This window comes from Tyto alba, unplaced genomic scaffold, assembly GCF_018691265.1.
Source record: "Tyto alba isolate M040663 unplaced genomic scaffold, T.alba_DEE_v4.0 Super-Scaffold_3, whole genome shotgun sequence".
In the NCBI taxonomy this organism is placed as follows: Eukaryota; Metazoa; Chordata; class Aves; order Strigiformes; family Tytonidae; genus Tyto; species Tyto alba.
In genome coordinates this window covers 10,062,247-10,089,720 of record NW_024881304.1, presented here as the reverse complement: position 1 = coordinate 10,089,720, position 27,474 = coordinate 10,062,247, and the positions used below count along the sequence as shown (strand labels likewise).

The 27,474-nt window shown below is 36.3% G+C and overlaps 1 protein-coding gene across 7 annotated transcripts in view; it reads left to right on the top strand.

Moving 5' to 3' along the window:
- Positions 1 to 3,378: 3,378 nt before the first annotated feature.
- The window catches only part of CFAP20DC (CFAP20 domain containing), an 84,302-nt gene continuing 60,206 nt past the window's right edge, over positions 3,379 to 27,474 (top strand). Inside the window, exons 1-7 of one of the 7 annotated variants that reach the window (XM_042799755.1) lie at positions 3,379 to 3,482; positions 3,968 to 4,054; positions 6,524 to 6,615; positions 8,624 to 8,706; positions 11,549 to 11,638; positions 12,123 to 12,216; positions 13,711 to 13,783. In XM_042799755.1, the coding sequence (XP_042655689.1) occupies positions 8,686 to 8,706; positions 11,549 to 11,638; positions 12,123 to 12,216; positions 13,711 to 13,783 (278 nt within the window). In that variant the 5' untranslated portion in view covers positions 3,379 to 3,482; positions 3,968 to 4,054; positions 6,524 to 6,615; positions 8,624 to 8,685. Of the gene's footprint in view, positions 3,483 to 3,517; positions 4,055 to 6,523; positions 6,616 to 8,623; positions 8,707 to 11,548; positions 11,639 to 12,122; positions 12,217 to 13,710; positions 13,784 to 24,815; positions 24,859 to 27,474 lie in introns of those variants that run through there. The other 6 variants (XM_033009319.2, XM_033009320.2, XM_009962970.3 and 3 more) reach the window with 6 other exon arrangements.

The window sequence follows — 27,474 nt, the reverse complement described above, 5'->3', positions numbered from 1 at the left end:
GAGATGCAGAAGGAATGCCTCCACAGCCCTCCCACCTCTACTGCAGCTGCATCCAGCCCCTTAACAGTTCCCTTGACCATGGCCCTCCCTGAAGTCCCCGTCCAAGCTTGAGCAACAAGACTGCATAGCAGTGAGAGGAAACTTTGTGAAAGTCTAATCTTGGAAGAACACATCATAGAAATTGGCCTGTGTTTTTTCATAACTATCCACAATCCTCAAATAAGGATTTTACAGAACATCTGTTAGGAAAATAGGTTGTGAACTGATTCTCAATTTTAACATATTTATCCAAGAACTGCCTTCTCCATATTGCTGTTTTCTGAATCGAAGGTGTTACTCCATCCTTCTGAAGGAAAAGCCTTAAGCTGATGGACAGATTACACATAATCATCTCTCCGATAAATTATTCTGTTCTAGAAGATCAAGTAGGGACAGGCAGGATAACTAATGAATTCCACTATTTTATTTATTTGAACAGTATTTTTATCAGAAGACCAATGTACCAATAAAAATCAGACAAAATTCAGAGTTCATGTACATGGCTGAAGGAGGAAGCATTCTGCTGGGAAATTTTCAGAGATCCAGAAATGGTAGTGGATACAAAGTTGTCCACACTGTTAAATTACTCTACATGATGTAATCTTGGCAAACACATTCCTAGGAAGGTCACTGGCTGAGGGAGAATGCTGAAAGGAAATGAAAATTGGCCTGGCACTGGGGCAAATATGCCCCAGCTCTATGGCAGCTGTTACCAAGTGAAGGCTAAGCATGCAGCAAGGCACACCATGTCTCCCTTCCCTGTAAGTCAAGAATGGCCAGAAGGATCTACAGAAAATTTCACAGGATGCCTGGGCATCTTTATTAGCTTAACTATTATTTACAATTAATATAGCTCTCAAAACATAACATGGCATTTTACAAAATACAGTATGAACAAGAAAGACAAGAGATTTCCAGACTACATGAACTGACAGTCTGAAAAGGCATAAACCAAACCAATTCAGAACAATACAATAACAGAACAGACTGGCAAATGGTCATTAGAGCTGAAAGGGAGCTTTACACAGGAGGGAAGGGAGGCCACTTGCCATATATCAACTAGCAGGCTGCTCCAAGTGTGAGCAATGGTATGCAATAAGGCAAAGTCAGGAATGAATGAAGGAAATTACAGTATTATTCCTATGGATATAAACACAAGCTGTGTCAGTGGGAGTCCTTTAAAAATGACTGAGTTTAATATCACACATCAAATATCTAGTGCACACTGAATACTTTCCTAAATTAAATCAATTCAGTTCCCAGCATGTCACTACTAACATCTTGGTATTTCAAGTTAAGACAGGAGACCTAGCAACACCTTATGCTTAGGGCATTTACAAGAAGAAGGGTTATCCATATGTTCCAATTTCCTACACCAAGATACAGTAAAAATATCTTCACTGAAATATGTTGTGCCATGTAAGGGGTTAAGTTCAGAACATAGAAGAGTTATAATAGAAGATCAACAGATACGAGTTCTCAGTTTTCCCAAATTATTATGCAAGCACTTGCTAAACATTCATCATACCTTTGCAGGGCTTTAGTAGATGTACACTGCACAGAAGCCTAAAATGGTTAAACTAAAGAAAACTATATAACCCAGCAGCTCAGGTACTGACAGCAGCTGATCTACAGATACAACCTTAAAGAAGTCAGTAAACAAACATCTTGATTGTCTAATTATTACTTATACAGTGTTTCACACACGACCGTAAATGCCAAACCAGACCTTGGAAGTGTGATGGGCTCAGGCCATAGATGGGCCAAATTTAACGACACAAGATTTCTTGCTAGTTTTATATTACCTGCAATTTTTGAGTCATAGTGTCTACAACAAATTATATGGATTTTTTTTCTGTAAAACTGGAAGAAACAGAGGAAAATAAAATTCCCCTCACAGTACGTCTAAAACCAGTTTTCTCTGGCAGCTGGCAAAGGGGACTTGTGCAGCCGTTTGAGCAGGCAGGACAAAAAGCAGTGTGAAGCAGGTGAAGCAGTAGCTGCTTCCACATGTTACAGTCACAGCTGGATGCTTCATATACCTTTATAACTGTAGGCCGTTCAGCCTGAATCTCAGTTCCTAACTGGAATTTCTTAACTCCTGTCACAAAGGATTCAGGCTTTTTAGATACAGAGTTATGTGTAACGAATTCCAAAATGACTTCAGGTTAAACCATATATAATGAACTATGTAGTTTCTGTTGGCTACAGAACTCCCCAATAGCTTTTTAACCTTTCTTTTGCTATCATCGTCTGTCTTTTGTCCTTGTTCTATTAACTGCTTTTATTTAATAACCTGTAGCTCAGTTTTAGTATTATTGTTTTCCTTATCTCCAGTACCCAAGAACTCTAATCAGTGTAATCCTGTGTATGATAAAAATACACTGGATGTGATTTCTTTGAAAATCCCATGGTAAAATGAGAAAGCTAAATAAATCTTATAATTGATTTAACACATTCCCTTCCTTGGCAAAACCAGGACAGTACCTTTCAGGAGCAAAAGCAAGACAGGGTGATGGTGAGCTGAGACACAGCAGGACCCATCGATGGCTCAGCACTTTCAGTTCAGGTATTTCATCCTGCTGTGATGGGTCACAGGGTTCTTAATAATTGTTCTTTGTAGAAACATTAAGACACACTTTGAGTAAGAAAATTTCACTACTTTGTGAAAAGGCTACAAAGTTACATGAAGAAACGCTGTGATGAAAAAAGCAGTTACTTCAAGGAAGATCTTCTTTGACTAATATCTCATTATAAAAACCACGATCAAATTGGTTCCCTGTGACCTTCTTCCCAGAGGTTTTTGAAGCCATCAGGAGGTGTTTGCTTGTTCCTGTCAGTGATGTTAAACTAATGGGGCCATCCTCCTCATTTCCTTCTCTTAGAGAAAAATGCCAGACCTGCAAGTCCATTCTAATTCTTTAAAAACCAAGGACTTTGATGTAGCTGCTTTGACTCATAGCTTCCCAAATCCTTCTCAAGAAAAACACTTTACACAGTGAAGCCTTAAAGAGTAAATGCCAAATGTGTTCCAGGAGTTGAGTTCTCAGCAACATTTGCACCTGAAAGACCTCCACAGGCCCTGGGTCACACAGCACCATTTCACACGGTCACCCTCAGTCTCGGGTGCTCTGATGGACACCCTGCGAGGGGGGCCAGCGCTGCCTTCTGTGCCAGCTTGGGCAAGGCTTTATTGACTGAGCGGTAGCCTGGGAGACCCGCGGGCAGCCCAGCCACGACCGGGAGACCCTCACCCTCTGACAGAAACCGAACTGACGGACGAGGGTGCGGCAACGCTCAGGTAACGACCGCCCGCTACGACTGATCCATCGAGCCACGCCCCGCGCGTCGCCATTTTAAACGGTTCCCACCTCTTGCTTCCCGTGAGACGTGGGCCCGCCTTCTTTGTAGGTGCGGCCTTGCCCCCAGCCGCCCTCGCTCAGGTGAGACCCGGGGGGGGCCTGAGCTCCCCGGGCTGGGCGTCCCCCATCCTCTGCGGCGAGCGGCAGGGACGTGGCGGAGCGGGGGAGCCCCGGCGGCCAGGCCAGTCCCCGCGGCGGAGGGGCGGGGGAGCCGGCCCGGCGCCGGGGGACGCGGCCTTGCCGCGGTAGTGGGGCAGGGAAACGGGTTTGCGAGGGTGCTGGTGCTTGAGTTATGGGACATGCGTCAAAACGTTTTGTGATCGAATTTTTACAAAAGTAAAAAGCTTGATTATATTTTTTTTTTTCTTCTTGTTCTCTCTCTATTCTGCAAGTTGTCTGTAAAGACTGCCTGTGTTGCTTTTCACAGAGGAACACCAGTAGTCACTATAGTTTATTAATGGTGTTCCTGCCTATTTATTATGTTAACTTGTATTTTGAGAAAATATATAGCAGTGTTACAAACCCAGCTTTAAATATTCAATATGTGGAATTCATTTGTCTGGAAGATACTAAAACCCTTCATCAGTGATGAATTGCTTTCTCTGGTGTGTCCCAGCCTACCATAAATCAGCACTGGCTTTGGGCCTGTGATGGTGAGTTATATGTATTAACAGTCCTGGGTCTAAGTCTATGTTCCTGCCAAAAATAGTGTAGTTGTGTCATTTTTCAATGCAAATTAGTAGTAGGTGCAAATTCACTTTTATTTTTGCTTCACACTTTTGACTTTATAACAGAAAGGCTTAAATACAGCTTTTTCAACACTGGGATGTGTTTATGTACTTATGTAAATTGTCACTTTTATGTCAAGGGACTAGCCATGACTACAAAGGTTTTTAGGACTCTGTGAGTCTGTCCATCCCTGTCTCCTTTGGGGTTAGAGCAGTGCTTTGTATTAAGTAATTTAAAGAAGCATGAATGTCTGTTTGTATTTACTGTTTGTGAAATACTCTTGCTTGTAACTTACTAGGGACTGATTGTTTCAATTGTGCAGCAACATAAACACAAAATATTATTGAAATATGTGAATGAGAAATATTCTACTTTGAATAAAGAAAATACATAAGAAGATGTTATAGGATGGAGGTATTTTTGCAGGGTCCTAAGTGATCTGTGTGAATGAAGGGATTAGAGGGCCCTTCCGACTGCTGCTACTTTATTTTCAGTGTAGGAAACATTGTGAAACTGATGATCAAAGTCAGTGCACAAATCAAGACCTCACAAGGTAAATCCTGATAGGAATCTATTCCTCCAAAGATAAATATCTTTCATTGTTACTTAACTTTATAAACTACATTCTTGATGGTTTGTCATTGACTGACACTTTAAGCCTGTATTTCCAGTTGGACAGATATACTAAAGTACATGGTTCAGGGCAATAAAAAAATAAGTTTGATCTGGGAGTGAAAAATTAAAGAACTACTACTTTATGACATTCTGTAAGGATGTCCTAAAATACCTATTTATCTGATAAATATGCAAAAAAATTAGGACTTCAAGATGCTGTTGACTTTTCTAAAACAGTTCCACTGGATTTTAAGCACTCTTGATTTTTAGAATTTCTGGAGAGGATAGCAGGAAGAAAGATGAGAAGGGGAGAAATATTGCAACTATCAGTTTTCCAGACCGTTCTCTTTTGTTTTTTAATCATAGGTTACTATAACTAAAGGTAATAATACTTGATGAATAATGAAAGCGCTGCTTAATATTATCTCAGTAATTACGTGACACATATGCCATTCACTTAATGTTTTTAGTAGCTACCAATCTTAATAACAAAGGTAATTTCTGGTCTTCATTTGAAGCAGCTTAATGGAAATTGAGAAGTTACAAGTAAGCAATAGATGAGCAGAAATGTATTGCAGTGTCACTTACAGTATTTTTTGTCTTTGTGAAAAATAAACTGACATTACACTGATGTGTTTACAGTAATCAGCGTTATGTATGAATGAGTTGTCCCAACACAAATGTTTACAAACTTTGGGTCTAGTTTACCTTTCACTAAAGTTAGGAAGAGCCATCTTGTTATGAATTTGATAGTTACAAGGGTCATCGGTTTTCCCAGTCTGTATAAAATATGTTCTGCAAATTAGTAAATAACCTAGCTTGCCCATATGTATATCAGTTTAAAAAACAGTTATGTTGGTAACAGATTTTTAAGCCACACTGTAAGAGTGAAATTTATTAAAATTTTTAAATTTTAAGATATTTAGTCCTTCAGTAAGTGTTCATCAACCCACAGTTTTTGTATTTCTCTTTACTACCACATGCTTCCTAGATGCTATCTCTACCCTTTCTGTCATCTGTTATGAAAGTCTTTAATTATTTAATCACCTTTTCTACCTTAAGCATATAATTTGAATGAGAAGTTTTCAGTTCAGACACATCCTTCCTCCACTTAAATTTAAGATTTAATTAGTAGAAGTGTTTTGTGTGATATACATGTGTGTCTTCATCGTGTTCTTTCTGTGCTCAGAGCCAAATGAGAACTATTTCCATCCAATACAGTGTGGAGATAAATCACTGATGTCAAGCCAAAGTTAATAAGCACTGCTGAACGGCAAAGTGTATTAGCACAGTATTGAACTCACGTTAATATATCAAGATGGCTTCCACTCTCACTATATGCAGAGCTGTTTGCAGCTTCCTTCAAAACCCTATGTGGTTTGCCATTAGTGGATTAGCTCTTCTGAAACCCAGGTATACTTTATGAGAAAACAGGGAAGAAAACAAAGTATTGCTTTCTAGGTCTTAGGTGCAATTCTGACTACAACAGTATCTGCAAATGCTGTAGCTGTCCACCTTGCTAAGTATCTTTAGCCTTTCCATCCTGAAAGATGGTATAGTAATGAAGATGAAACTTGGCTTCTACATACTACACGCTAAATGTTTGTTTCAAAATACATAGTATGATTATAGTCAGCAGAAGACTTCTGACCAGAATATTAGTAGTAGGCTCTGAAAGAGATGAGTTACTCTTTTCAGTCTCAGAACTTTATACTTTTCATATAGTGACTAATATCAGGATCACTGTCACTTATTTAATCTTAATATTTTCCCCTGAGGTGTAACAAGACATAACAGAGCTGCAAAATACGTGAAGCTTGTGTTAGGTGCATGGCAGTTGGCAGATCTGGAGCTGATTTTTAAAGCAGAAGTAAGTATAAAGGGCTTTGGTCCAAGGAAGAAAGCAATATCTTCCTTTGTACCTCCTTCACTTAAAAATGGTAATAATAAATAAAAACTGGGAGATGGTGAAATCCTTAGTCCTAGAAGGACACGTGCCTCACCCTGTGAGTTACAGTAATACACTCATTGTAATTACAAGCTGTAGGAGGGCATGACTTCTGCCTCTCTTTCACTACCAGTCTTTCACACTTAGCTCGGGCACTACTTCTCACTAAGACATGAATCATGCAATTTTGAGTAGCTCTGCCTTGTTTACTGTAGATAATAGCAAAGATTGGGCTGCAGACAAAAAAGTGAACAGTGATTTCCAAAATAATTGCTTTCTATGTGAAGTGAATATATACAGAAGGAAGAAATAATACATCTGATTTAGAAGTGCATTCTTTAAAAGCTATTTTTAAAATGTCTAGTTCATAATTTAGAATAGTTCAATATAACTATTAATGTAGTCATTAGAAAAAACAATTATACCAGCTGGACAAATAAGAAATTTGTATAGAAAATGGTCTGAAATGCAGAATAATGCAACTGGCGTGTTAGTGGCAGTATTAAAGTAATACGATCAAAATACTAATTATGGTGTTTGATAGGCCTGTTACAAATGCTATGGCTTCTAAATTTAATTTTCCTTATAATGGAAAAGTTTAAAGTGAACTGATGTTTCTGGCAACAGCATGGAATAAATTTCTAATATCTGATCTTTTTTTTTATTTTTCATTTTATTTACAGACAATTTTAAGCCTTAAAATAATTGTTGCTGATTAAAATAATTGTGGTTAAACATCCACAGATTTCATCACTTTTTCCTAAATGAATGTTTATATACTATAGAATAAAATACTGCTCTAATTCTTTAAATGTGTACATTTTTAATGAACTCCTGTTGTCACTGAATTTCTAGTTCATCTTCGGTATTTTCATAAAATTTTGTCACTTTGTTTGCAAAAGCTAAACTGTTCTTTAGGTAAAGATATACGTATATTCCCCTGGTTAGCATTTGTCTGTTAAGAAAATGGGTTTGGGTTCAAAAAAAGTTCAATAATTAAAAATATTTTAATCCTTTAAGTGGTCTGTGCCTGGACAGAAGCAATGAACATAAACAGAGTGTATCAAATAAATGAGAGACAGTCTTGTGAAAGGCTTTTTCTGTGAGCTGACGAGCACTTTCAGTTTTCACAGTGAAGGTGCATGTTGTCTCTTATGACTGGTTCTACCTGTCTTTGCAGATTGACAACTACCTTTTATGTTCAGGGTCCCTTCACTTTCTGTTGACTTAAGGTGAAACTGCAGACACTCAGCATGATCAAAGAGGGACATGGGAAGCTTCCAGTATCAGTCCCTTCACTTTCTATTGTTCTGGTTCTCCAGCTGCAGACATGTCTTAATCCACATTGACTTCACCAGCCCTCGATTAACTGAAGTGCTTGGTTTGAGTCTTATACTAATCATCCTCAAAGAATGCTGAATGTGAAAGAAGATAATTTGTCTCAGAAGTCTCTGCTAAATATCTCTAGATGGAGTGGTTTCTATTGCAGCTGTTCCATATGTTTATCTTTTTCTATATTAAATGCTAAGCTCCTCTTTAATGGTGTCTAATGTTTTCCAGTGGGCACTTTGATAACAAAGGAATAATAAAAAAAAATGTGTATTAAAGATGGTTTTCAAGTATTTTTAAAGCATGAGAAAGCCTTCATTGTTGAAGAGATGACATAAAATTACTAGTTTTACTTGGAATATAAGGAACAGCAGCTCTGAGTACTTGATGCATGAAGAGAACATTTTCCAAGACAGCATCAATAGTAATATTTTTTGATCTTAATTCCTTTGTCGTAGCACTCAGATGCAGTTGATATACATTCTGTACTTATAAAAAGTATTTCATAATAGAATTTGTATCTTTTAAAAATATAGTTGGGATTTCACTATAGGATTTTTTTCATGTCAAATCCTATATAAAGTTTCTTGGTTCTTTTCAGCGTAGTCTGTGTCTTCACTGATTGAGAAGCTGAAATTATTTTTTGCCTGTGAAAGCTGGAAAATGTTCAAAAATCAGTATCAGGTAAACAAGAAATAGTTTTATTTTTTACCGTCTTTCATTTCGCCTCCAAGAACTCAATTTAAAATGTCTTATTCTGGGGCACAGAAAGTCCAGATAGAGAAATGTTTTGTAATGTTTCATTATTCAATATTTTTATAGAAATGTTATGAAATAGCGGGTAGCTGCTGATGCTGTCAGGTCTAAAATGGACACCAACACAGTGTTACCAATAGCTTTTTGTCTGTCTTTACCCTTATGGGTGGCTGGGGAAGGCACACCATCCTGTCCCACCCAGTCATAGAAGCACACCCAACTCCTAAGGTATAGCCAGTGAAGGGGGGTTGGTTTAGTCTCTTGGTTCAGCACAGGGTTGCAACAACACTAGTCACATCATTTGCAAACTGTATCCCTTTTACAGTTTCTTGGCCTTTCTTTACACTACACCTTGCCTCCCTTTTTCTGTATCAGTCCCCTCCTGAGAGCAATCCACCCCTAATTACTTTTTCCCCACTGGTCCCAGCTGTACCCCTGTTGTGGTTTGGGCCTGGTCGGCAACCATCCACGGCAGCTGGTCACCCTCCCTTCCCCCTCCCCACCTGGGAATGGGGGAGGGAATTAGAGGGGTGAAGGGACACTCGCAAGCTGAGATAAGAACAGTTTAATAATGGCAATAAAACGAGAACAATGACGATGATAGGGGAAAAAAAATATATATATATAAACAGGCAATGTACAGTGTAATTGCTCACCACCCGCTAACCAATCCCCAGCCCCTTCCCAGCCAGCGACCCCGAGATACCAAGATCCCGCAATCGCAATCCCGGAAGCGAGAGAGAGAGAGCTCCTTCCCAACCACCCCTCCTTTATATAGTGAGCATGACGTTCCATGATATGGAATATTTCATTGTCCAGTTAGGGTCAGGTGCTGTGGCCGTGCTCCCTTCCTGCATCCTGTGCCCTTGCGCACGGGCAGGACATGGGGAGTCGGAGAGTCCTTGAAGTCTCGGCAGCAGCTGAAAACATCAGTGTGCTATCAGCATTCTTCCCATACCAAACCCAAAGCTAAATCCAAAACACAGCACTCATCTAGTCCCTGAAAAGGAATATTAACTCTGTTTCAGCCCAAACCAAGACAACCCCAAATTAGTATTTCTGATGCTGTTACTATATAAAGCTGAGGTAGCCTAGGTATTTCTCATACTGTTGCCTAGGTGCTGTTGGCTTTTCAGGATTCTGCTCCTCAAAAGATGCCCCATACTCCCTTCTGATTCACTGTGGAGTTTGACAGCTTCTTGTTTAACTCCCCATTGGCCACCCATGAGATCTAGCCATCCTCCAAGGCACTAGGTAACTCCTGTCAGCTTCTCACATCAACGTTCAGCATTTTCTCATGTTGTGTCTAGTAGTCCCATCCAGTTAGTTTAACTTCACATCAGAGCCTACTCAAGGGCTGCAGTATTAACAAAATGTAATTGTAAATACATTTTACATTTTTCAGATATTTTTACAGTAGGGAGAAAAAGCCACTTGTTTGTTAAGATTTGCTACATGAACGTACAAACTAGCAGTAAAGAATCTTTTTTTAACTTTGAGAGCTTGATCCTGTAGTCCTTAAATATATCAGATAACTTTCAAATTGATAGTATGACATATTTTTTAATTTTTTTGATCCATTGTAAATTTAAAAAGTATTTTGAGTGCAGTTTATGGAATACCATTTTGAATCTCCTTTAGAACTTAGTAAATCTAGTTTAGCCATGGGGTTAGCCGTGTTACTGGAAGCTGCCAGGTATGGGTTGGCAGAGGAAAATAACTAATTCATATACAGTGCCAAGTTGATGCTCTCTGAGAGCATAATTTGAAGAGCATTTATTTTGCTGGCAAGACTGCTCACCCCTCTTGCTCATTCTGACTTGCGTACAATTGTTTGGGCAGCTGAGCATAAAGAGACTTGGGGAGTGCAGGCAAGTAGGAATGAGAAGGTAGTGGCAAAGTTGTAATGAATTGATTAGGTCAACCATGCTGCTGAAAAAATGCTTATCAAACTAGTCTGAGTACATCAGATGTTACAAATACTGTGACATCAAATGGGAAAAATATTGAAGCAAATAATGCTCTAAGCAGAGGTGATAAGCCCTACTTCCCAAGAACCTATGGTTAGATTCTTCGATGTCCTAATAGAGCACATGCTCTGAGTAAGTTTTCACCTGGCAGGGACATTCATAATCTTTTTCAGCATTAATTCTCTGATACTTCATGTAGGCTGCATTGTGAGTACAATGTTTTTATGGTAATACTGGTAGGATCAGATCTACTATGAGTCCACTTAAATTGGCCCAGAAAAGATAGCAAATTTTTTTGAGTTTCTCAGACTGTTTGGTGAAATCTAAACATGTTCACATATGTAGACAGATTGCATAAATTTCCATAGGAAATCTGACAAAACATCCAATCTGCAACATTTTTTATTATTTTAGCAGTATGTTTTAAAACTCGCTTCATTTGAGTTGTAGAAATAAACCATATCCAAATAAAAATTACTAATCTTGTTTTTAGCATTTTTACAGTCATTTTACTTTTCAGAGAATGACGTTATAAATAAAATAATTCTAAATATTCCGTGGTATTCTTTCAATTTTATGTTCTTATCCTCTAGTAGAGCCAAATAGTGACTATAAGGACTGCTATATTATGGTAGTCTAGAGGCTGTTATTGATATTCTGCTGTCTGACTGATCAGTAACACCAACTGTGGTAACAGCCTGATGTGGGGAGGGATTGTTCTTAGGTACTCATCTTGACTACTGATGATTCACTGCTGAACATTTGGTTGCATGATGTATCCTTAAACCATTTTATCCTAGGGTGGTGCATTTGTTGAAATATTCAGTGCTCAAGGCAAGAACCCAGGAGCAAAGTGGAAGATTTTTGGCAATCCATCAGCTATATGGAAAGTAAGTTTTGAAAAAACTTCTAAAACCTAAAGTATAAAAAAAAAAAAGTGAATGAAGCTTAAACTTAGAAGGTAATGAAGGCTTTGACCTGACAGTGGAGTTGTCTCTTGCAGTTCTGTCACTATGACAGAGTAAATGACTACTTAAATTAGTTCTTTATGCCTGCTTGCAGACTAGGTTGGTTGCAGCACAATTTTATTGTTTAAATATTTATGAAGTAATTTCACTATTCTGATAACTAATAGATTGAGATTGGTCCATTGGATCATGAGTCCTGTTTGTCAGCATTATTTGTTCATAGCACATGCAACCAAAGGACATATTTCCATAGTTTATATTATTGCCATTATATTTGAACTACTGTCGTAGTGCTGTCATTTGTGATTTAAAAAAAATAGTTGCTTTGCATGTTAGTAGCATGATTGGTTATGAGGAGAATTATTCTGTCAGGATGCTTATGTTTGTTTATTGTTCCTTTTTGTAGGAATATGATAAAGAAGTAAAAGGCTTTGTATTTGTACTTGAAGGAAGCAGTCAAATCAATAAAATGCAGCTACCAAAGGAAACTAGACAAGCTTGTAAGTATCAAAAAATTAAATGTCTGATGTTGTGATTATTAAATCAATCTTAGATTGGAATGTAAAACTTATATTATTCTCCCTTACTTTGTGTGTAATTCAGCATTAGCAAAGTGGGTTTTCATTAATTTTTTAGCAGATCAGTTACAAATAAGAGGTATAGAAATACCATAGTAAAGTGCTGTAGGGAAGATCCTTGTTGATACATATTGTTCTAATGCTGGTAAGTTCACTTCTGTACCTGATGTCTGACAAGTTGACTCCATTCAGCACTTACTAAAGTCAATAATTCTGGCATTACAGAATGTGAAATAGGTTCCTGTCCCCTTTTTCATTTTACTTTAAAAAATATTTTTATTTTTCTATATCAAATAAGTACTAGCAGTACAAGGAAGTTATACCCAAATTTCAGCTGTGTTTATGTAATCAGTCTTTGATGGGTAGTATGGAGTGTTTCCCCATGTTGTCTATTGCTTGCACCAGAATAAATCAGAATCAAAGCAGTCTGTGTTTCTCAGGGCATACAGCAATCATCATAGTTTATGCCTTAAAGTCCACTACAAGGTACTGTACTTTATAAGGCTTGTAGTAATGAGTTGAGCTGGTTGAGACTTAACTGCATACTTTTGAAGAAAAATTGAGATGGTGATTTTAGTCAAATGAAACGGGAATCTTGTAGTATACTTCCCACCCAGGACAATCTCCCAGTTGTACTGTAATGTTTGAATACACTTCCAAAATAAGACACGTTATATGTGTCTTATTTGAAATTTTAAAGTGTCATTTGACCCACAGAAGAAGGAAGTTCTGAACTGGCATTCTGAAGAAGATGAACTAATGTTGCTGTTGAGTCTTGCTAAGTCAATGAAGAACAGCCCATATTCTCCCTGATGGAATAACTAAGAAAACAACAGGCGGTTCAATTCAGGCAGCTTTGTACTATCTTATTTTCCCTTGTTGGGAAGGTACCTGAATCCTGAAAGATTTCTTGTGTTTGTTCCCTCAGTTAATCTCCTTTGGTACTGTTCTAAAAATCAGAAGCCTCCACTGAGCATCGCTGTCATGATCTGGATTGCATTTTTACCCAGGGGTTTTTTGGAGTTAAGGTGTACATTGTCACAAATGCGAGCACAACTTTTATATGACTATAAGATAATCTTAATAGGAATGTGTTACTTTATTTTGTAATTCCTACGGGATATTAGGTGTCTACATGCTCTTGGAACACAATGGAGAATTGTAAGTAAAAATAAAAAGGTTCCTTTTATTTTCATGAGAATTCCACCAAAGCGACAGCTGGAACTTGTAAAACAACACTTCTATTGCAGTTTGAATTGGTTTTCTCCAGGTTTTTCTTGTGTTCATATGTTGTGTGAACCTTGGGAAATAGTGTTGCAGGGGTATAGCTGTATGGTACCAAATTTAAATGTTTCATGGTGAAATGTGCACCTGCACACACAGAGCACATGTATTTATTTTTTTTCCTGTTTCTAGTGGGACTGATCCAGCAATTTCTGACACTTCAGATTTTTGTGCCACTGGGACAAGACTTCTCCACTGAGTTACTGTAAGATGCATAAAATTTCCTTGAATACTTAATGTAAAGTGAATTCCTGATTGCAGCCATTAATTGTGGTGGCAGATTTTACATTATAGCTCAGTGACTTATCAAGTCAATAAGAAGTAATTAAGCTAATGAGATCATTATTTCTTGGATGTTTTAAATACTGACATTCCTTTGAAGACAGAACAAACTCTAAAAATCATGAAAGAAGATGGTGAAAAATGAGACATGAATTTATCAAACATATGAAAATAGTGGCTCATGAGGGTGTCCTGAAAATTAATAAGAGGTTTATAGATAATTATTCCAGGGCCCTTTGGTTCAGGGCAAAAATGAATATATATTCTAATAATTGGGGGAGAAAAAACCCAACTAAACAAATGGTAAAAAGTTGGTGCAACAGATGGAGTGCTCAATTGGTCTAAGTATGTCTATACTGTAAGGAGGGAGGTACAGCTGAAACAGACTTTATTCCTTAGTTTGATGTGGGCAATTGTCAGTCTTTGGGTAACACTTCCCCCCTTGTGGCACTAGCTGTTTATAACTAGCACAACCCACTCAGCTCTGCAGCTAGAACATCTAAGATTTGGATTAACAAAAGAAATATGCCATTAGGAACCCTGCAAGAAAACATGGGTTGAATGATATGCAGTTAAACCGAGTAAAGTCAATGCAGAATTTTATTTTTGTTTGTCTTACTATAACTTTGCATTCATCTGTACCCGTAGGTGTCATCTTTTCTTGAATGTCTGAAGTCTCTTGTCTGGAGTAAGGGGAAAGAACTCTTGCAGGTTTAACTCAGACAACAAAACGAGATGCTGAGAAAATATCATTCCAGCTGTACTGTAGTAGAGAAGCAGTGTTCATTATAATATGAATAATCTATTTCATGAAATTAGGATGATGTGCTAGTTTATGTTACTGGGTAATTCTGTTATCTTCTGTGCCTTCACATAAATAGAGTCATCTTGGTATATTCTGTTATTTTAACAAAGAATATGGTAGTGTGAATTGAGTCATATTTATTAAGATTCTGCAGTGGATTTATAACAGTCCATGCAGGTATTTTAGTCTCAGTGTTTTGTGAGTTAGTGGGCATTTATAACCTACATCATGTTGGTAACTATACATTCCTCCATGTTATGCTTAATTTCTAACATGATTTTAGAATCCGAACTGTGAGAAAATCTTCAAAGGCTAAATTAACTTATTTAGGACAGACCTTCACCAGAGAATACTTTCACTTCTCCATGGAACATGGAAATTTGAGAGAACATTGGGCTCAAAATACTTGTTTTAGACAGCTTTGACTCTGCGTCAAGATCTTGGTGCAGAAAATACTAGCATTTTACTAATTTAAAGTGAGAAACTGTTGTCAGGAAAGCTGATAATTGTTGAACAGACCAGAAAACTGCAGGTTTTCAAGCAACTTCCCTTTCTCTAAATTCTCTTGCTACCACAGCCTTTATATGTTTTTGGTTATGTTTTCCTTTCAAAGCAGTTATTTTTATTTCTTACCACATTTTGAATAATTTTTTTGCTTAGATACCTTAATATCTCTAACATAAGCACACACAGCTTTAAAGCTACCCTTTTTTTTCTTTTGCCTGCAACACAAAGCTTCTTTGTGTGTCAACTCACCCTGACTTCTCTGGTTTTAGAATTTCCTGAGTGTAGTTCTGGTTACACTTTCTGTTCCTATGGTTTTAATTACTGTATTCCTTCTAAAAGTATGTAACAAAAAGGACAAAACAAACAAGTTATGTCATGCAGTAAACAGAAACCAAGTACAGAGATTTATTTCTCATAGGCATTCTGTAGATATAGGTAGAGATTTAATGAAAGATAGAGGAATTCAGATTTTCTATAGTGTAATACTGAGTTTGGTTCTTTTTAGGTACTTGCCACCCATCTATACCTCTTAACAAGAACCTCTTCTCCACTTTTCTTCTATTCATTTTATTTTTTCATTACTTGCTTTTTTTTTTTTTTAGGTAACTGGGAATGCTCTAATTTTCTACCACCTCTCCCACCTTTCTTTGCCCTTTCTCATTCCAGCTCATATCTAGAGTTCACATTCACATTTTTTTATTCGCTTGCTCCTTCCCATTCCCACCATTACTATGTCCCTCATAACACTATATATATTTACTTCTATAATACTCTTATGTACTTCTATAAATTTTAACACATGTATTTTGTATTTGCTGTATATATTTATGTAAAAATACACTATATTACTATTTTGGCTATATAAGTTTACTGTATTTAAATAGTTATAACTGTTATTTTTCACTTCTTTCTCTTTCTCTTTTCATCAACTTTCCTGATTATAAATCAGTATTATCAGAGAGCTTGGTACAAATACTAAATTCTCTCTCCTTATGTGCAGTTATTTCAGTGTCTGTGTGGACGAAGTAATCTCACTTAATACATTTCCATATACTTTTTACAGAAGAATAGATGTTTAATTCAGTGTAACTCATTAATTACTTATTCTGATAATTACATAAGTTCATCAATGCATTTAAAGTAAGTGGAGCTACTTAAAGGTGCATATGCCTAAAAAGCACAATCTCATTTGTTCCCTACTTAGCATAACTATATGCAGAGGTTAATAAAACTTCTTTAAAAATAAATTTCAGTACTAAGTTTTGTATTATAAATCAGCTGTTACATATTGATGTACCTATAAACTCCCTCAGGACTTATAAAACAGTATATTTTATCCTAGTAGACTCATGATAATCCAGTAAATAATGAAGACAAGTCATCTTTGCTTCACATGACTACCATTCAGTTCTCTTTATTTTGGACATTTTGAAAGGAATCTCTTCCTTATTTGTGGACAGAATATTGATTGTACTGTTGTTTCCTGGAGTTTAATGTTTGAAGATGGTTTCTTATATAATCTGACTACTTACTACTAAATCTTTGAGTGGCTTCAAGTGAAAATTGATAGCATACAAAGCCATCAAATTTACTTTCTGTAAAAAAACCACTTTGGTAAGTTTTGTAGTAGCTGCACATGATGCTTTATGGTACATTTCTTTCTCTCCCATTATGTATAGAGATGGAAGTATTAATTTAGTTTGAGTCTCATCCTCTCTTTTGCATTCTGTTCAGTGATTGATCTGATCAACAAACAAGAATATCTTCAAGGCCATCCATCACTGCTGGCATCAACTGAGCTAAACCTTCTAAACAGCAGCTATCAACCAGTCATGCAAGATTCCTGTCATAAATACTGAATGTGCAAACAACTGTTTAAATTAGATGTTTTGCCTTTTCTTTGAAGAAATTTAAGTAGAATTCTAGTTACTTTGTTAGGTGGCATGTTTAGATGAGTATCACCACATTAACAATCAATGTATCGATCTGCCTAAAAAATGTATAAAATTGTGGATTAAAAATTTGGTGAAGCATAGTAAAGTCATAGCTAAGGTAGAAAGCATGTAATATATAAGTCACAAGTCTTGCAGCAATGAGTAGAGCTCTTAATGTGAGAAAATACACCTTTAAGTTGTACCATAGCCTCCAAAAAAAATAGTGGTCGGAGGTATGAATAAATATCAGAATGTCTATTTCTGGTTATGTACTGAAATGTTACGTGGTTTTCTGTGAGTCCCTGTGGATTTCTCAGCCTTTTTTCCCCCAGTTCTTTCATGCAAATAATGGGAGTAATATTTAGGAATTTATTTTGAAAATATAAAGAGTTAACTAACTCATTGCTTTGTGATACTTTTAAATATATTAAGTGATAAAAATAGGAATTATAGTAAATTTTTAAATCTAGTGGTTGAAGTACACTTTCTTTGATATACAGGCTAGTGTGTGCTGATAGTACAGATTTAATATTTGATGTATTATCCTATCACTGAATAGAGGCCAGTTTAGAGAGATAGCATTTTTGATGAAAGAAGCTTCCCAATTTTGCATTTGGGCATCCAGACAGGACAGAAGGTAGTAACAACAAAATGCGTTCAAACTAACATATAAGTGATCCAACAAGGTTAGTGGCAGAATCAGGTATGGTACTTACTGATCCATTGCTGCAGCTCTCAAGTCATACCATATATCTCAATGATGGCCAACTGCATGGTGCTGCAAACTACTTGTTTAAATCTTTGGATGGTAAGCAGCTGTAAATCACATGTGGCATACTTTGTAAAGGTGAGGAGTTTTGAGATCTCATGTAAGATCCCCTCACCTCTGTAACATGAAAACCTGCACAGCAAAAATACACGCCGTCACTAATAGCTGCTTCTCAGTCAGAGTCCTGCTTCCATAGCCCGGAACGGTGCCTGATATTAACGTGCCATGCACTCTGCTTTGTTGCTACTTTACTCAGTACCTTATGGACCATCTTGCTGGCATGAATGTGCTGAGGATCACAGCATGGTTGCTCCTTCATTTAATGGTAACTATATCTATTCTTCATAATGTTTCAATCTTTTTTGAGGCTCATCTGGTGAAGTGCTTATCAACAGATTTGCTCAGTTAATATCCCACTGTTCATAGTCAGATTAGCTTTGCTTGCCACTAGCCTTCACCAGCTCCAGAAGGCACTAGCACTTGTTATATTCTGATGGGAGCACACAACATTTTAGAAATATTTATATTAATAAGGAATTATTTTTATGGTAAAGATATTAATCTTACAATATGTACTGCACTGAATTATCATTTTGTCAGAGGTAGACTGCTTTAAAACTTTATTTATGTTTCAGTTAAAAATCGTTATTGCAGGAAGGTGAGGGTGAAAGGCTGTTACCTGCTCTCAGAAAGCACATATAGTAGTAAGGTTTTAATTTTAAAATATTAAATGATCTATTAAAAGTTATGTCCTCTAGTGTGAACTATAAATACTCTGCTTTTTTCAGTAAGTTTTTTGTCAGGTCTTGTGGCAGATAGTTCACTTGAATCATGTTATTTCAGTATTTGTTTATCTTTCCTTGTACTTGATAGCCATTTCATTTGAAACACGGACAAAATATCCAATTATGAATCAGGAGATCAATTAGACAATTACATCTACACAAATAGTTTGGTAGATATCCAAATGTTTTCTCTGTTAATGTTGTCAGTTTGCAGGATTTTGTCATCTATTTCTCATCATGTTATTTGAGAAGAAATGGAATTAAGAGCAATTACGAACACCATCCAAAATTCTTAGATCTTCTTTTCTCTCATAAAGAGGTTATCTGTTCGCATTCTTTGCAAATCTGACATCAATTCTTATCTTACATTTTCCAGCTTACTGTTGAGTAGAAGTAAAATACTAGTGTATTTTGAGATCCAAGAAAAAACTTTTTAAAACCCAAATTTATTATTACTCTCTGCCTGTTACAAATGTGAGCTTTGGTAGAAATAGTTCGGATACAGGACTGTGTTGTGTTGGAAAGAAAGAGACCTCGTCCAGATGCTAATAAAAATATCCTGAGTAGAGATAAATTTCCATTATAGTACTGTTTCATTCTGGGTAGCAACTTAGGAGAAGGTATAAGTGAAATTCATCAGTGGTACCAAAGAATAAAAACTGTTCAGCTGGTAAGTAGATGTACAAAATTTATCCCACTTTGGCAAGAAATAAAAACTCACCTGAAGGTTTTTGATACTTATTCTTCTTCAGGGCTATTGGAATAAATGCTGGGTATTTCTGTTTTAATCAAATTAGTTATTTGGCCTCGTATCTGGTGTGAATTCATTAGTCAGGGAAATTATTCCCATTGTTGTTTTCTCTCACTATTTGTAGTTTTATGAAAATACTAAGATTTTTTTTTTTCCCCCTCATTTTTCTCACAACCGTGTGCTGACAGGAAAAATATAATGGAGGACTGTAGCTATTCACAGAATCAGATCATAGTTGAGGCTGGGAATAACCTCCAGAGACAGTCTAGTCTAACCCACCTGCTCAAAGCAGACTCAGCTAGATCAGCTTGCCCAGGACTCTGTCCAGTTGGGTTTTGAATCTCTGCAGGGATGGATACTGTACAGTCTCTCTGGGCCAGCTGTTCCAGTGTTCAGTCACCCTTACGGTAATTTTTTTTTCATATGGTTAAATTAAATCTCTTGTATTTCAATTTGTACACACTGCCTCTTATTCATTTTTAGATACTGCTGAGGAGAGTCTGGCTCAGTCTTCTTTACTCCCGCCCATCGGGTACTTACCCACATTAGTGAGATCCCCCACTTAAACTTTCTCAAGACTAAGCAATCCCAGCTCCCTCAGCCTCTCCTAAGTCAGATGCTCTAGTCTTAATCATCTTCTTCATCCTGTGCTGGACTAGTGCTAGTATGCTCGTGTCTCTCATATCATGGAGCTGAACCCTGGACCCAGCCCTCTGGCTATGGTCTTACCAGGACTGAGTAGAAAGAATCACCTCCCTGAACCTGCTAATGCAGCCCAGGATGCTTTTGGCATTGTTTGCTGGAAAGGTGCTTTGCTGGCTCATGGTCATCTTGTCCACCAGGACCCTCAGGTCATTTTGTATAAAGCTGCTTTCCAGCTAGTCAGCCCTCAGACCATACTGGTGCATGGAATTGTTCCTCCCCATGTATAGGACTTAGTCTGTAATTTAAAGTTATGACTTTGTATTTTAAATCCAGATTGGTTTGGGGTTTTTCTTCTGTTGAAATTCATCAGAATTAAGGCAGATGTTTGCTTTTTGTTCACATGTATTTTTTTTGTTACCGAGAATTTCAGAAATCTTGGGAATAATCAAACACAGTTAGTAGTAGGTATTAGCTTTTGAAAATTTGTTGTTTTCCTCACTCTTTGGAATGACATCTCAGAATTAGCATGGCCTGAATCCACAGTTGTAGCTTGTTTTCACTCTGTGAGGAGTGATGTTTTTGATCATACATAGAAGCTTTAGTGGCTTATAACACAAAGAGATGCTCTTGATTTATTGAATAAATGGGAACTCTGGAGTTTCAAACTCTGGAACATACCTGATAAGGTTTAAGAAGTTTTCTGTCAAAATTTAGCTAGTTATGTATAGAGGAATCTGCAGGGGAAAAGGGCTTAAAATGCACACATTTCTAAAGTTGTTCTGCTTGTTGATAAGAAATTTTATTGAAAGGCTTGTGAACAGCACAGTAGAATATAGATTGTTGTACCATATTTCCTTTTTTTCAAACAGTTTTTTCTGTAAATATAAGTTTATTAATTTCAAAATTTTGATAACTAGAACATACTAGATTATACTTGCATAGCTAATTTATTCATAGATACCATAATAGCTTGGATTTATGTGAATTACATGCTATCATAATTAGTTATCATTTTAGCTTTGTTGACAGTTATGATAAATTATTCATGTTAAACTAAAGACCAAGAACAATAAAAATATGAATCTTGGTTAGTATTGCAAAACTTAGACCAACCTTTTAAAATTAGATGCAGGACATGGATGCTAATTCTATTGTGCACTTCTGACAAGATTTGAAGATTTTAGATAGAGACTGAAAGTAAACTTTATTGAACAGATCTAGCTGGAGAGGTTATTTGAAATTCTGATGTTTAATAGCATGAGACTTGCTTCTTGAATTTTTTGTGAAGCAGGAGTGAAATAGAGAAACATTCTTAAAAGTATTAGGGTAAATTAAATTCCATCATTTATGAAGGAGATTAACTCATATATTTGAACGGAAACATTTTTTAATAACTCTTCCGGTCATTACTTTCACTGGAGTACCTGCATACCGTGGATGGTGATTTAGGAAACAGATATCCGAAAAAAGATACCCCATGAACAGGATGTCCTGCTTTCGGGTATAAAAAAGGATTCATGCAATTATTATAGAACTGATAACAAAATACACAGTCCTAGTTTAAAATTATGTCTCTAGTTAGATTAGCCACTTGGTCTGAAAGAAGGTAGGTACTTTCTTTCTCCGTAGTCAGCGTAAGTCTGTTACCCTTATTCTGCAAATATTTCTAATTTCTCACATTTAATGACTTTCATTGCTTCTGCAACTGTAAAACTGTTAAAGGTCATCTTATATCAGTAATTTTATTGCTTGTTCAATTAATCAGTGTAAAACATAAGCCATGGAGAAAGACTTTTGCCACTGTTGATCTTCTGTTCTAGAGCTTGCACATATCCATATTTATGTTTTGCTTATTGAAAGAATTTATTCCTTGGCCCTGGAACTTCTTCAGAAGTATGTACTTGTTATTTTTCCTCCACGGTTATCAAGGTCTCTACTAGCTAAAAATTTTTGTTCTCTGAGTGCCCCTTTAATTATCAGTTCATCCTTCTCCAGTACATTTTTAGACAATCTGGATTTTCATGGAAGAGTTCTTCTCTCTGCCCTTCTTGAGTCCATAGCTGTGAGTACCATTTGAGGGGTAGTAGATCTTTCTTTTCCAGCAGTGTTTGAGTATTTGAATGTGTACCCTCTCTGTGCACAGTATGAATCAGTTGTGTTTCTGAAAGTTGTCAGTCAAGGAATTTGTGTTTTTTAGTGTTGACTGAACAGATACAGATATGTACTAAATAATTCTCTTTTATCTGAGGAATTGGATACATGCTCCACCCCGAACTTTCTCAGAAATTGAAACTCTTTTCCATCAGTGGCTATAGACTGTGGTTAATGTGTCTTTTGCAGAAGGCTCTCTTGGTGGTGTGTTTTTTTTTTTTCCCTCAGGTATTTTGTGCTGTAAACAAGAGTACTGTCAAGAGGGTAATTTCTTGTTTCTTCAGTTATTGAAGGGGAGAAGTCAGAATAAGTTTCCCGTATTTTTGTAAGAAAAAAACTTCTGTTAAAAACTGTAGGTTTGAAATTTGTCAATGGACACATATATGTGAGAAAGAAAGAAGTGATGATGATGGGGCTAAACAAGCATCCTGAAACAGTGAGGAAATTGCTCACACCTGGAGATCCAGGTGGCTAAAAATCTGCATGTTGTCCTTTTCAGTTATTTTTATGATAATGTCTTTTGTAGTATCTTGTGAGAAAATTTAAGTTAAAACCCATCACATCATGCTAGAGTTAAAATGGACTAGCATGAGACCTAATTCTGCCCAATACATAAACTCTTAGATTCTGAATAGCCTATAAAGCTTTTGAACTGCTTGAAGGAGAACAAGAAAAGTCTTGATTTCCCAACAATGTAGGTAGAGAAGAGATCACACTTCTGAGTGTTATTATGAAGCCTGTCTTTTGAAACTCCAGTGGCAAAGCAAGCCATGATCATTCTGCCAAGTTAATGCTTCAACAAAACACAGTACAAAATAAGTAGGTTAATTAGAATATCCTGCCATTGTAATTACATTGAGGGTTTAATAGATGGTCAGTGGGGTATGAAAATCTACTTGAGTCAACCCTTCAGAGTATCCTTTTGGTTGATTGGAAGCCAGGATAGTTACTGCTTGCTTTAATGTGACTGTTCACGTCTAAATAAATCTCATTTTTAATTTGCTCACCTTAATTGTAGACAGTTGCATTTGCATAGTGATCTTAGTCTAGAGGTATTAACCTTCAACTCTTTAAGGAAAGGAAGTGAAGTAATGGTTGAGCCACCCCTTCTCTTTTTGCAGTTCAAAAATCAAGGAGTAAGAATTGTTTGTCTCTAAAGAATACTGCTGGCATGGTTGTGATCTGCCATAGAGTAACAATGATCATACATAAGAACGGTTAATGAGATGCACAATGACTGAAGGGTTTCCAGCCTTACGCAGCAGCTGTGTCCATGTAGATATTTTCTTGTATGTGCAATTACTATTGTATGTGCAGTCTTACTGTTGTTTGAAGTAAGACTTCAGGTTATTAAAAGAGAAAATTCAGGGATAATGCCTCAAAGTTTCATCTGTTTTGAGATTTAGGCTTGATAGGAAGTGTGACTACTTACATTTCAGCTTGCTTTTCTGGAGATAGTTGCATACACAATAGGATATGCAGACATTGAAGAAAATTACACAAACTGACAGGATACCTGCAAGCTGTCCTGTGTTCCTAGCTACCAAAGAGTAGGGCATGGCACTGTTACAGATGGGGAGTAAAGCAAGTTATTTAAACAGGCAGGTGAATGCACATAGCAGTAATTGCTCCACAATACAAATAAACAAAGAGGCAGATTCTGCAAAAACTTTAAATTTAAACTGGGGACTTTAAATATGGTGACTGTTTTCTATACCTTTATTCTTACCTTAATTGGGTATGATCCTTTTAAGGAGAAAAAATTCCCATATATTTGGTCAAAATTAGGATAGATGATTCCTCATTCTTTTCAGTCAGGTCTTTCTTGGCAGGCTTTCACCATGAGCTCAGTACAGTTGATGATCCTTACCTAAATCTTGCCATTAACATTTAGATATTTTATTTTAAATTGGTAGACAAAAACATTTCACTTGCTGTTCTCATCCTAAGACACTTCCATTCATGTATTACTTTCAAAAAGGGATGAGAGCAAAATTGGAGATAAAATAATTTAACTTATTGGAACACTGTATCACTCTGTTTCTTAAAGGGAGAGTGCAGTGAGAGTGTGATGGCATAGACTTTGAGAATGACTTTGTTACATCCTACAGGAAATGGAAGGATGGGGTTAGAAAACAGCTACCAGCTTTTTCACTGTAAAGATAAACTAGAATTCTAATTTTGGATAAAACTATTACGTTCTTCTGAATATTTAATGACAAATAAATAGAGGTCTGAGAATAAGGAATACTCACAGATTATGATAGTTCAAGTAACATATTTAGTTAAAAATAGAAAGGAGATGGTCTGAGTCAGATCCTGGGCCAAGTAACTTATGGTGGTCCAGAATTCCAGAGTCTTGACTCGGCTATTAAAAAAAAAAAAATTCAAATTAAATTTATTATTAATATTGGTCCATAGTGTGTCTTGAAGCTTGTGACTTCTTTTAAAACATCTGAAATCTGGATGAGATCCGATTGTCCTAACTGTTGCCTTAAGCAAGTATTTTCCAGCGTGCATCCTTCCAGTGATACGATAGTCTTCGAGGTTGTATTCAACAACCATTTGTATCTGCAGACCAGGAGCCAAGGCAGAAGGAGTCAATGTGGAAGGCAGAACAAGCATGAGAGCAGCGGAGGACTGCTGAACAGGTGATTGAGAATGGTAGGGGAATGGTGGAAGGGGGCCTCTTCTCTTCCCATGGATCAGTCTCCTTTTGACAGATCACTGGGCCTGCTAATGGACCAGTTATCTAGCATTACCATTTATTTAAAAATCAGAGAAACATAATGATGAACAAAAATACATTTCTCAGACTTGTTTCAGAAATAGCATATTGCTTTCCCTTCAGACCAGAGCATACTCATCAGTCTGCCAAGCTCAAATTAGATAAAATTTGTACAGTGAAGTAAACATCTGTCACAGAAAGGAATATTTCCTTCATCATACTGATGAAGGAATCATCATAAGAGGAACATATCCTCTGAGGCTGATGTTACAGGATTTGTGCTGCGGTTGTAGTGTCAGCAAATGAACAGCTAGTGTACTTGCTTTTTTGTAAGTGCAGTTACGTGCAGTCTTAATTTAGTATAGCACAATACCTTTAGCTCATTAGGCTGATGAAACACTGTGTCCAGTCTGTTCAGTTCCCCCTTTTTCCTCTTGTCACTTCAGTCTAAGATCAAGAACATCATTGTTATGTGTTGCAGTATAAGTTTCAAAATGCCCTGAAAGTAATTATTTTAACCAGTATCATTTTATCTTTGTTTAAGTATATCTTGAATCTGTTGGAACTGATGGGAGAAATGCTTTGTTTTGTCAAGTTTTAAATTGCTAGGAAGTGAATCTGTTTTAACCTATTATATGATATGCTATTAAATGAATAGAGTAAATCTTATCATGGTGTTAGATGATATCCTGGTGATATTAAAAAATAAGTTACTGTTTTCTCTGACTTCAGAGAGAAGAAAAGTACTAATTATGTGTATTTTGGTTGGCGGATCAATTTAAGTAACATGGAGTAAACTGAATCCTGTTTGATTGGTTGGTAGGGTTTATTAGGATTTTCATATGCCAAATAAAGTAAATGTATGATCCAGTGTTATCAAGAAAACATAGTTTTGTTTTTTTAAAGGGCAGACTTCTTAGCAATTCTTAGTAAATAGAATAGATGGTTTAAATGAAAAATATGGCTGTACTTAAGAGAACTATTCCATATAGCAGGTGCAAACATAACCCTTTCTTTGTCTTCATTAACATGAAACGACAGATTGTCTCCTTAGAATAGATAAATACATGGAAAGAAAAACAAAGTGGAAAGAATAACAGCCAATAAACTAAAGAAAAGAGCCAAAAGAATTACTTCCAGGCATAAATAACTGCATTATAAGGGTAATTTGTTTAGATTCTTGAAAAGAAGTAGGCACTAAACTTTTCACATATCATAAATATATATAAATACTCATTAGAATACTTTGTACTGGACAAATTATAAACTATTTTCTAGAATTGTGGTACAGTTAGCGGTGCTTCAGAGAAACATACCACCATGCCTTAAAATAGAATTTACTGAATACTTGAAAATAAGAGGAAGGTGAGCTCATTTCAAAACCAAGGATGTTAAAATATTGATGGAATTTTCTAGAATATGTTATGAATATTATTGACCAGAATGATTTTTGAAACATATGAAGTTCTAAGAGTAATGAAACTTTCACAATAAATTATTCTTGATCAGTGAAAATACCAGGTCATTCTTTTAGTTGGAGAATTGATTGCAAATATGTCGATATCTTGTAGGGAGAGCTCAGGAATCACCAGTTCTTCATAATTGCTCATATTTGAAGGTTTTTCTATTCCAGCAACCAGATTTGATGAATCTCTTTTTGCATCTGCCACCTGTATTACTGCCTTTTTATGGATACTGTTTAAGGGAACTTTGTGGTTTTCCTTAATTCTCTCTGGAAAAACATTATCAACAGAAAATTCCAGTATATAAATAAAGCTGGTTCTTCATAACTTGTTCTCTAGGTCTAGGTGATATATCAATCTTCCCGATCTCTTATTTTATAGATTTGATTGATTTTCAACATAACTAAGTCTGCTTTTATGAGGGTGGAATATGGTGCTCTGGATTTCAGATGATCAGGTAGCCAATTCAATAACGTAGTATCTCCTATGAGACCCATTTGCAAGTAGTGCATAAAATAAAACATATGTGAAGTACAGACTGCTTCTGAATAAGGAAACTGGAGAATCCTTAAGCATGGCAAATCAGCTGACAATTGCTATTCCTTTGTTTTTCTATCTTTAAAATGGATTTGATGATGTTACTATCTAATGTTTCTTAAGCACATACTTTTTATGGATAAAATGGCACTACAGTTGCTAAGTACTAATATACTAATGTACTAATGGTTAAGCTTTAGCAGATGATTCTATCTGGATTTTGACCAGGATACAAAGAGCTTTTCATTAATAATAAATTGTATGGGAGTTGCTCTTTGCTTAGTAACATCAATGAAATACCTGTTTTCATGTTTCGTAAACTTCCAGTTTAAGTCATTTATAAGGAGAAAAACACTTTCATTTTAAGAACAAGTGAGCCTGATAAATGAAGCATCCCTTCAAAAGTCCAGCATCATTTTTTCTAAGTTCATTTTAAGTCTTGAATTCAACATTAACAAATGGTTATAAATTATTATACATACAGAAGCAAAGTGAATAGGTAATCTGAGAAGATGAGTTTATCTGTACTCATGGGGTGT